Genomic DNA, 12,086 nt, shown 5'->3' with positions numbered 1-12,086 from the left:
ATGTCAAAGATGATAGTAATTTTAATTTCAAGAATTTATTTACCAAGAAAATTTCATAAATGAAAGAATGCAACACTGAACTAAAGGGCGAAACTATGGAAACTTCAAAATTAATCTTATCATAAACTCATTTATAGTTTCTATTGTCTATCATTAGTATTATTAGGATATAGAATTATAGATGAATAAAAGATAATCAATTGAAAAGCTAACAAAACACTTGAGAGAGAGGAAGCAACATTTTTTCTAATTTTAGGGACTAACACCACCCGACACTTACTCAAAAAAATAGTAGTACTTGACATGCTAAGAACTTAAGATGGTAAGGTCATAGTGTAAATTAGAAAGAAACAATTTTCAAATATATACTTTCACACGGGTCATATAACAGTGAGGTAAGAATTTATCAACGCCTTTCACATGCGTAGAAAAAGAAACGCGGTGTGCAATTCAATAATAGGTTGTGAACTTTAAATCAAATTTACGACAGATTATGAAAGCAAGAGATTAAATACATGATATAAAAAAATGTATAAAAAAGAAAGAGGAGGAGAATCGCTGTACACTTAGTTACCCTTTCAACAATCTCTGGTAACAGGAGGTGCACCTCCATTGCTTAAGGGACACAAATCAACAGCAGCTGCATTATGCAGGAGACAAATATTAAGGGCATAAGGAAGGAGAGACCCGTGTCAATGATGTATGCTGGAATGGTAACATTTACAAGATTCAAACTTTGACCACATCAATGAAATGAGTCCCATGCCTCACGCATTTTCGTCACAAATGTCAGATTGGGACCCACTGGGGTGTAACTCTGGAGGGGACCATTGATCTGGCACCATAAGAAAATATAAGCTCATGGCTTTCCTAAACCGTTTCTTGTACTGCTGTGGTGATATCACAGTTGGAGAAGTGTTCTTGGGTCCACCAAGGATGCCTGAGGTCTTCACCCAAGTTTCAAGGTGTTTGTCCCATGTATACTGCCTCATAAAATCAATGATACCTAAAACCAACTCATGCTTTTCCTCATCCACGCCAACCAGCAATGAGTAGTCCATCACATATATTGACTGCAACAATCAATATGCACAATATTAATGGATGTTTTACAGGCACATGAACTCTAACTAATGCATTTGGATGCTAATACACTCCCACTTGTTTTTTAGGAATATGTTAGGATGCTATAACTTGGATTTGTTAAATTTAAAATACTCCCAAAGATGCAGCTTATACACTAATTTATTAGTAAACACACGCATACCTATAATATCTAATCATAAGTTCTCCCTCCTAACATCATAATAGAAGCAAAGAAGGAAAAGAAAGTTGCAAGAAAATCCATGAAAGTACACCTAAATACTAGAATATAAAGAATTGAACTTGTGAAGGGCATCAGACTTACTGCAAGGAAGGCAGTATCATTCCACACAGCCCTCTCGAGCAACCGTTTTGCCTTGTTCCCAACAAATATTGGAGAGGTTGGCATAGCTTCAATGAGATTCTGATCCAGCAGCACTTTATTGCTCCCACTTGTATCTGGATTGTACCGTGAACGAGAAGAACCTTTGAGGTCATAAAGCCGTCTAATGTTACGCCTGTAAAGAAGATTTTCCATAACCAAAACATCCATCTTTGTTTCCTTCCCTCCTTTGAGGTGCTTTGATGTTACCTTCACAGAGAAGACAAAACCACACCCAATGAGAACAGAAAAACATCAATGATTTGCACTAGGAAAAACAATGGTTGTTCACAAGAAAGATTCAAGCCAACTCTTAATTAACAAAAAGTACCTGATAAATCCCCAAGATCTTCGCAAGACAAGTTGGACTTCCTGTACTGATTGACTCAGATAAATACTTAAAATAAGCTGGTGCAAACTTAGTAAACGACTCAAGCTCTGTTTTTGTAACCTGTTTGATGATAAATCTATCGTCCAGGGTTTTTGCAAAGAAAACATTGCTCTTTCCTCCCTGAGCTCCCCACTTCTTACAACGACTAAGGGACCGCACAAAATCTAACTCAGAAGGGCAACAAGTTCTTCTTAAAGCCTCAAATCTTTTTGCATAGTAGCAAGTTACAGTATATTTCACTTTTCCAAGGGAGCCATCATCAGTAAAAGAAACCCTTGCATGCAAATCCTTTGTGTATGAGAATGGATCCCCAGCCGGCAAACTCCGAGACCCAGAAGTGGGTAACACATTCTCATCAAAAGAGCCAAGACTTCTGTAGGTATTAGTAATTGTCTCATCAAAAGAGTTGAGAGAAAGTAGACTTGTTGAATCAAAGAGTGGCAATGAAATTGAACTGTCTCCACTCTCTTTAGGTCTATCATATTCTAACATCTGCATATGATAATCCATTGACACAAGCACATACGCTATAACACTAGTGGGTTCATCATCGTAGACAGGCACTATGGTATCATTAGTGCTGGCTGGAAGAAGCAGTCTAGCACCTGTCTGGCGCTCCAGCTCTCGAAATGATAAAATGTGAACTGGGTTGTACTCAACAAGCTTCTCAGTATTGAAGGAAGAAGTTTTGTTGAATGAACCAAAGACATTTGCAAAAGGTATTCCTTTCCATTTAGTATCAAGTCCTTTGGAAAGCAATTTAGAGTAATTAGTGCATCCTGCCTCAATCCCACCTATATTAGCACTATAAATATCAGAATTTGATTTTGATGTAACTATATTTGCCACAGGTGAATGAACAGCCACAGCTGCTGCATCAGGAGGTAGACAACCATTTTCTTTGAGTGATAAATTTGTCGGATGACCTTCACCTGTCCATGCAGCATCAAGGGTATCAGATAAATTAGCCACAAAAGGAGATTCCCCCTCGGACAAAGCCCTCCGTACAGCCCCTCCAAACTCCACAGAATCAGATTTATCATTGATATTGGCACCACCAGAAAGAGAAAGATCAACCTTATCATGATTTGTGTCTTTGCCCTTGTCCTCACTTTTGACCACAGGGTGGCTAAGGTGGCTAGTGTTTTCTAAATTTAGGTTTCCATCAGGTTTTGTTCCCAAAAGAAAGGAATCACAACTGCTATGGCCTCTTGGTGGCCTAGTGGCAACATCTGCTTCGATAACCTTTTCCCTAGAACCAAGCAACTTCTCTCTATGATTTAAGCTCTTCAAGTTTTCTTGAAGAATAATTTTACTTAGATTGGATGCATATATCAAGCGCTGGTCCCAAACATAAGAATGGATATGGATATGCCTGCACAACTTATTGAGCTCTAGAATATCAATCACAGGCTGACCAACTTTGCCCTCTTTATGCAGCAATCTTTGTAATGAGTCCTATGTAATTCAAAATTTAAATGAACCCTATCAATTTATCAGGGATTTGATCAAAAGAACAGAAGTGTAAAAATAAAAAATCCTAACTTTTTTTTTTTGTTTTGGGGGGGGGGGGGGGAGTACCTCAAATTCTTCTTTCTCATACAGCAGCATCCCTTTAAGTTCAGCAACTAGATTCCTAAAATCTGACACCCTATTTCCACCCTCCTGCAACACAGGACCTGAAACCTTCTCTGAAATTTGATGCAGCACATTGCACACTTCACTAAACAGTATTTCAGCCTTGTTATGCAGCTGGTGGACAAGATCAACAATCTCATAAATACAGAAGGAATTCAGAAGGGGATTCTATATTTCAACTAAGAATAGCTACCAACCTCATTTGCTTCTTTTTGTAGCCAGTCCTGACTATCATAGTTGAATTCCAGTTTGGGTGGGGGAAGATAAACAGAATGAAGGTGAATTGAAGCATAACGAAAGCAGGCAACCATCTTCCCAAAACTGCACACAGAAAACAACTATTCAAGAAGACAACCAAAAGTTGTATATAAGTTATTTTTATTTGACAGTCAGACATGTGAGTATTTCAACTGCTTCACAATCCTAAATGATACAGTTCACCATCAACTAACTGCTCTTAAATATTCCTATAATTACTTTGTGGGCATTTGTTTCAAGGTATAATATTGTATTGCTAGGAATACTATAACCAGGAATGTTATTCTTGAGCACATTCAAAAATCCGTTTGGCTAAATTTTAACAATCCCAGAAATATTATTTAAAATTCAAAATAATTAATAACAAAATAATAGAGTAGAAATGGAAGTTAGAATTGGGTTAGAAATACCTTCCCATATTCTCATGGTAATATAACTTACCCACCCTTCATCATGGGAATAAAAATGGAGTAAAACCAAGTATTGTTTCTTTCCTTGGCAAAAACAGTCCTAGGAAATTTTTTTGAAGCTTGTAACAAACATAAAAATATTAAATTCCTAAGTTCACATTCCCAAGTGTAAGAGTTTAAACCACTCTTTGACTCCCCTTTACTCTTTCAAGCAAATATTCCACCACACCCTAATTTATTATAGATTCAATTTAGGAGGAGAAAAGTGTACCCATAGAATCTTAAACAATCTCTGTGGAGAGAATGACCACAACTTGCAACCCTGCTTGCTGCTGCATGATTTGAAAAACTCAGCTCCAAAAATTTCCCAAAGGATAAGCCCCAGGCAGCATCAGACATAACTACTCTTCGTGTAGCACGAGGAAAACCATGTATGCGAGGACATTTCAGGCACCTGTGCCACATCCAAATTTTACCTTCTCGTTCCCCTGGTAAAGCAAACTCCGATTTCTTAACGGAAATTGTCAGGCTGCCTTGCTGATGAGTATAACAATGAACATGAGCTTCTGATGGCAACTCACATGAGCAGCAAGTGTAACTCTAATAAAGAAACATTATCAGTTGTGAGGTCATAAGGTAGCCATTGTTGATAAAATTTATTTAATGAAAGAAATAATTTTGGAAGAACAAATACCGGATCAAGTAGTTGATCTCTCAAAAACCGTCCCAAAGGCTTATCAGAACTTCCATAGTATTTAATTCTTACAAGATGGGACCTTTCACAAACAGTTCCTTTCCACACACGTGTTGATAAAAAGACCAAAATACTCTGATGGTCAGAAGTTGAGGGAGGAAAATCTTCTTTTGAATGTATCATGTCATCATGATTATTATTGTTATTATAATTATTAGTATCATGTTTTATATAAGGTGGCTCAGGGTTAGCTCCTTGATTAGCAGACAATGCTGCAGCTCTGAGGTGGCTATTTCCATCTTGCTGTGAAGACTCAAAAGTACCAAAAGAATCTGAAATAAGATCATTGTTCAACATAGTTTCCCTTCTCTCATCTAGTCTGTATTGAAAAAATTCCATGGGACATTTCTTATCATCCTCCTTAGAAGAAGTATTTGAAAGGAAACTATTGCAGTTGGAAGATGGCATATCCTGAGCTGATTGGGTAATACCTCCAGACACTTCATGCATATGGATTGAGTCACCCACCAATGATCTTTCAGTGGACTCACAGCAGCTAGATGGGCTTCTTTCTGTCTTGTAGATGTCATTAGATTGTGGTTCTTCTTTAAAAGCTTTTGCTCCCTGAGACTCTCTAGCAGTGAGAACAGAAAATCCAGGGATAGTGGAAATGGATCTCACAATACTAGATGGTTTATCAGGTAATGCAACAGTTATGGGAGATTTCAAGGGAAACTCTAGAGGTGAAGCACCTTCATCAGCCAGAAAAGATGTCTCCAGTGCCAGATGATAGGCTGCAAAGATTCCATATTGGATCACATGTTTCACCTTCTTCAACTCATCCCCATTGGCACCCTTCAGCAAGATCTTCAAAGTAAAGCAAAAAAATACACATAATAAATAAATAAAAATATGGAGGGGGAGAAATAGTAAAGCAACAAACAACTCAACTTTTCTTTACAAATTACTATTCCCTGCTAACTATGATAAAGTTGTTAGGTTAATCAAGAATAGAAAATTACATATTAATTTCAACCAGTAGTGAAGAAGGCAAACAATCAGCTAGGAACAGTTGCACTAGAGACAGCAACTCCTACATAATGTTATGTAATGAATTTCAAAAGTTGCAATTCGTGAATTTATGTGCTAATTTTAAATGATTTTTGGTTCCCCTTGCCATCATCAGCTTAATTGTCTGACGAGGTTATACAACATAATATTTAATCAGTTGTTTGAAAGAGCACAACTCAGACCTAAAAAGCTACATAAATTATACAAAATTTTCCTTCTTGGTAGTTGTCACCTGTCTTTTATTTAGCCTATGATCATGTGAAAGTATTGGTAAAGGATCTATCAAAAATTTCGGCTAACAGATAACTAATAAACTATCAAGATAACAAAAGACATAATAGAGTAATTCAAAGACTGTAATAATATGTGTATGTACCAACACTGAAATTTGTGTACCAGAATATGTAAAGTTATTGAACTTACAGTGCAACCTAAAGGTTTCGGGCAACCCTCAAAGAACATCAAAGTCTTTGTTGATTTTTTCCCACCTTGCCCAGCACTACCATGCTCCTCAAAAAATTTGTCTACGTGGAATGTTTCGCAATAGCCCAGCTTCTGTGAGGTCAGATGATCAATTGAAGGGACAATCTGTGCACCAGTACAACGGGCAATACGCTCTAGAAGTGGCTTCTTAATATTCAGAACAAGCGATATGTCTTTAGCAAGAAGGTATTCTTGAGCATAACGAGATACTGACTTCTCCACCAAAAGAACATTGGGGTGATGAGCATCAATCCTTGCTACTGCCATTTTCAAATGGTCCATCTCCTGGGAATGAGTAAAAAGATGATGAAATTCAGGAATATTATTATCAGAAACAAGACTATGACAACCAAGTTTTATCCTACAAGATGAGGTCAGGTAATAGAAGTCAGATCCAAGGGAAGATTATTCATATGTAAGGCCAGTAACAACATGCATATTTGACATAAAATTATCAAGTTTTAAGAGCTGGTTGGGTGGAAAAAACCTGCTGTAACAAAGTATCAACACTTGACAACTGGTTAGAAACACGCTGATACTCCAAAGCACCTCCAAGTATTAGAAAACGTGGTTTATCAATTTTTGCTGTCATTCGCCGATGAGCCACATTCTTTTTACATACAACTCCTTTAACCACCATGCTGGAAATAAAAAACTAAAACATCAAGACCATACAGGGACAGATAGAACACATAATGAACAAACTTATAAAGACTTCTCCCAGAACGACAATCATATGGAGCAGATAGCGCACTTTGCCATTCACCAGCCTGCTCACACGACATGTAACTTTTATTATTAAGAAAGCAAGTTGATACCAGTGTACTCTCTAACTCAAAAGAAGAATTTCTGAATATTATCATTGATAATTTTACAGTACAAAGGTATTTACATTATATAGATTTAGGCTCATAACTGCTTGCCCAGAATAAGGCTATATTACAGGCAACAAGCAAACCATTCCAACTATTACCGAGAAATAAAAGAAATAACAATAAAATAAAGAAATATAATACTCTACCATCCTTAGATTGCCCCAGGTCCTGTAGCTCATCCCCCAAACAAGCACAATGAATTTAAACACTTCAGCAGACAAAAGATGCACACAGTTCTACTATATTAACTTCTTTCCAATAGTTTTTCTTTGTTTTTTGGGGAAGGGGGATCTTTCCATCCGAATTCATATGACAAACAATTAAAGGAAGAAAAGGATTAACAAGAGGAGAAGACAACAACTGTCCTTCAACATGCTGGAGTTATCCATCTACTCCATAAAATGGATTTTGCCAGCATAGCTTTTGTGGCAGATATGAACTATCCATATAGAATAGCAAAAAGGGAAAAGAAAAAGTAAGCAATGCACGTTTTGTTTCATTTGTCTATTATTATTTTTTGTCTCGAGGGGGGCATATACTATTATTACACTTTTTTTCTCAGTTTGTTTTTATTACTGGTATACGGAAAACCCTGAAATATAATATATACATATATAACCACTTGTCCACTTGTATCTTAACCTAAAAGCTTAAGCTTTTGGGGTAGTTGGTTGTTGACAATTACCTTTCATTTTGATGTCCACAAGCTATGCATTTAACCTTTACATACCCACCAGGATCCATACCTCCACCTCTGCTCGTATCTGGCTTCAGAAGTGTAGCAGCTTCCCAAGACAAAGCAGTAATTATATCCAACCAACTCTCTTTTCCATCTTCATCACAAGTATTTAGGTTTTCCACTTGTAATAGCTGAGCTACCAGGGCTCTAAAATGCCTTTCCACTACAGTCTTCATGGCCTTCCTATGATCTTCACTTGTTTTATCTCTGCTACGACATTCTCCAGAGCCAAAACTAGTGGAGGATCGTAGATATCCCCATTCCCCACCTCCAGTAGTACCTTCATCTTCGTCATCATCATAAAGAACAGCTTCTCTATCATCCTCTTCATCTTCTGGCTCAGGAGGTATCCACAGTAGTCCATTACTCTCAAAATCCACAGGCTCCGCATAATTGCTCTCCTCATGATAAGGAGAAGTTTCACATCCATCAGCATGATCATGCTCATCGTCTTCTTTCCCAGGTACTTGAATTCCACCTACACCTTCTGGATCAAGATTCTGTGCCTGGGTTAGGCAACTCAAGTTTTTTACCTGAATGTTATCTTCATCAGGATGCATTTGATGTGGCCCATAGACATGGTCAACACCATGAATGTTAACTGGATCGTCGTAGTCATGGGCATGGGAATAATGCCTTGATTCTGTATCAGAATGATAAACACCATAATCATCATCCTCATCATCACTCCTGGTTCAGAAGAATAAACATAAAATAACAGTAAGAACAGAAAAAACAAAAAGTTTGACAATAACAGCAGAATTCACCATCATTAGTATGGTGCACATGCATGATGCACTGGTCAAATATATCTTTGTACCACAAATGACATTAAGAACTAATTTGAAACAAGATCCTATCCAGACACTCTCTTTTTCAGTACTAAAAATCACCCTATATCAGCACCATTAGGTTCATCTCTAGATCAGCACATGATCACATCAAAACTTTGTAGCACAGCCTTATAAAATCCACATCTTAGCACAGCCATACAAAAACACATCTTAGCTAGACTAACATTCATCTAAGTACAACCAGATTCTCAATAAGCAAAAACTCTAGCTCATTTTCAGCCTTATTTTTAACTTTACTTGATGGGGATGCTTTCATCAGCATCAGAAATGTGAGGACATAAATGACTCCAAATATTTACAGGGAATGGAAAAACAATTACATTCAGCAATCTGAAAAAATGAACCATAAAAGAAAGAGTACCTGCTGAAGCAATGGCCAAATTGGTTAGAAGGCACATTCCCTACAGCCTCTGAGGGATTTGTACTCCTCCCAGAATTTAAATTTTCTTGATCATCTGTTATCTGATTCATTTGCGAAGATTGATGGGGACTATACGGCACACGCTGATAAGGCCCAGTTGTATAAGGAACTGAACCAGCAGTGCTGCTGCTACTATGACAGGTGCAACTGGACTTAGTGCTGACCAAGCTTGTTGTAGATGGTGAAGGGCTGAGACAAGGGGTAGCCGAAGGATCTGCACTGCCATTATTATCAACTGTTGTTACTTGCTCCCATTGTTTAAAACAATAGTTACAGACCCTTATCCTCTCCCAATCTTCGCGGCCAGTATTTGCCTCATCCGATGGAACAGGAACAGAATTGGCAGTGCATTTTGCACAGAAAACTCGACCACAGATTCGACAGTGATGCCTGCGGTTGAATATTGTGAACTGTGAATCACACTCATAGCATACCCTACAACTCTGATCCGGCATCCAGAAGTCCCTCGACACATTTAGTGGTTCCGCCCTTCGAGGGATCCAAGACCTAACTACATCAACAAAGTCAGATATTTTCTTGTCCGGGGTGCCCATGGACTGTGATTCCACCCAAGCCCTCTCATTATGAGTCCCTCATTGACCAGCCTTGTTAACATTCCATCCGATCTATGATGCTGGTGAGAACCATATCCTCGAAAACAAATAAATATTCTTCAAAAATCAAAATCAAGGAAAAGTGGAAAACGAAACACATCCTTGCACTAGTATATCCAGCAATCACCATGTTTTTACTTTTAAAATATAACGAATTGATACACAACAATATTCACTATATACTACATTACTACTACAGAAGTCGAGAGGAAATCAATTCATTGAGTCTCAAGAACTGGACAACCAAGTCAAAACTAAATCAATAGTTACATAAACTGTAAGTAGTAATAATAATAAATACACCTGTAAGGGGTTAAAACTTAAAGTTGATCAAAGAACAATGAAATAGTAAACCTAAAATCAAGTAATATATATTACTATTGCAACTTATCCACAAACTGAAAACAAGCCAATAACAGCTAGCAATAAAAACATTGTATATAGTTACCAAATGAAATTGTTCAGACTAAGTTCCAGACCAAAAGGCATAGGCCATCATTGGCCATCGCCATGGAAAGTAAAACCCCATCATCTCAGTTCATAGGATCTTTAGTCAACTCAGCTCAATGCCTCAATTCCCAGAATACCCAGAAAGCAAATTCAATAAAAAAAAAAAAGTGACACAGATGCAAAAACCAACCACTCAAGCAAACAATATCACCCTAAGCTAGTTCTCAAAATTTTTTCCACTCTGTCACCGACCCACAAAGCAATCAACCGTTAAACTCTGAGCATGCATGTAAAGACAGCAACTTTTGGGGAGCTGAAACCACAAACAACCGAAATCAGATCTCACAACCCCCTCCAGAAACACCCAGCAGAGTATAATAATTACAAACAGTGAGTGAGCAAACAAAATAATAATAAAATTATTATTATTATTTTATAAAACAAAAAAAAAAAAAAACAGATTTTGAATGAAGGGGAGAGAAGGAGAGTGAGAGAGAGTGACACACCAAAAGCAAATAGAAAAATCCTCGTTCGCTTGGCGCCACACCTTATCACGTGCGCATCCGACACTTACTACCTCATGTTATTTTTTCATTCTTTATTAATTTCTGATGTTTATTTTTCATGTTAATTTATTATTCTCATTTTTTATACATTATTTTGTTTAAAGTTGTTAGAAGAAATACCAACCAACCGCCACGCGCTTTGGATATCTGTAAATCTACCATCTTGTATAATTACACGTGGTTTCTGTAATTAATACGTAGTGTCATTTTCTATATTTATCTTTTTTTTGTGATTATTATTATTATTTTCTTTTCTCAGGATCACGATTATTTGTTTTATTTTTCTCCTTTCACAGTCACGAGAAATTTGACCTACTTTCGCTAAAATGGCGTGTGACTAGAACTATCTATTGCTATGGTTTTCAAAAGTAGAACTGAAATAAATTTATTGACACCAATTTTATACCTATAAAATGAATGTATTTTTGTCTAAAATTTAAGAAAATTAAATGGCATGAAACTGAAAAGGGAAAGGGAAAATGAAATGAAGCAGAAAATAGATTTTTAACTCATACTAATATTTTGCTGAGTTTACAAGGAAAGAAAATAATAATAAAAATTATTATTCTAGAAATAAAGTTGAGTTTTAATTTTATTATATTACCTATGTAAATATTTTTACATTATCAATCAATAAAAAAATTATTCTAAATATAATTTTTAAAATAATTATTGTAGAAGTAAACAAAATTATTATTCATGTCAATCTTTGATAGGAAGATAATGAAAAAAAAAAAAGTTTTCATTCATCAGTACATTCTTATTAAATTTTAAATTTGTTTTAAAATAAATTTTCATGTCAATTAATAAACCATCTTGAATTCTCTATAAAAAAACTTGAATTCATTAATATCATGAATTTTTATAAATTGAAATATAATAAAAAGAAAAGAACTCAAATTATACCGTATAATTTTAATAATTATTACATTATTTTCTTGATATAGAATGTTCAACTGTTGAATTCTATTTATATGTTATAAAAATCATTTGTGTTAAATTTTGTTAAAATTACATAATAAAAAAATAATCAAATGATTTATATTTTAATATATTTTAAAATATTTATATTATATTAATTTTTAAGTGAACAAGATAATAAATGATTTTAAATTAATATGAAATTTTACATATGATCTATGTGAAAAAAAAACTTT

General features: G+C 35.9%; 1 protein-coding gene across 4 annotated transcripts; it reads right to left on the bottom strand.

The window, feature by feature from the left end:
• Positions 1-359: 359 nt before the first annotated feature.
• LOC114381086 (1-phosphatidylinositol-3-phosphate 5-kinase FAB1B-like) lies at positions 360-10,831 on the bottom strand. Of its 4 annotated transcripts, none has more exons than XM_028340266.1 (12): positions 10,362-10,831; positions 9,240-9,970; positions 7,971-8,714; positions 6,898-7,051; positions 6,351-6,695; positions 4,857-5,723; positions 4,434-4,762; positions 3,692-3,815; positions 3,438-3,608; positions 1,797-3,314; positions 1,409-1,675; positions 360-1,073 (listed from the first exon to the last, which is right to left on the bottom strand). In XM_028340266.1, the coding sequence occupies exons 2-12, from the start codon at positions 9,851-9,853 to the stop codon at positions 768-770; spliced, it is 5,439 nt and encodes a 1,812-aa protein (XP_028196067.1). In that variant the 5' UTR covers positions 9,854-9,970; positions 10,362-10,831; the 3' UTR covers positions 360-767. The 4 variants fall into 4 exon arrangements, with proteins under 4 accessions (XP_028196067.1, XP_028196066.1, XP_028196068.1 ...); XM_028340265.1 differs by having other exon boundaries at positions 9,240-9,950; XM_028340267.1 differs by having other exon boundaries at positions 9,240-9,933.
• Positions 10,832-12,086: the final 1,255 nt, after the last annotated feature.

Source organism: Glycine soja, chromosome 13, assembly GCF_004193775.1.
Source record: "Glycine soja cultivar W05 chromosome 13, ASM419377v2, whole genome shotgun sequence".
Classification (NCBI taxonomy): domain Eukaryota; kingdom Viridiplantae; phylum Streptophyta; class Magnoliopsida; order Fabales; family Fabaceae; genus Glycine; species Glycine soja.
The sequence above is the reverse complement of the archived record's forward strand: the minus strand, read 5'-3'. Positions and strand labels throughout refer to the sequence as shown.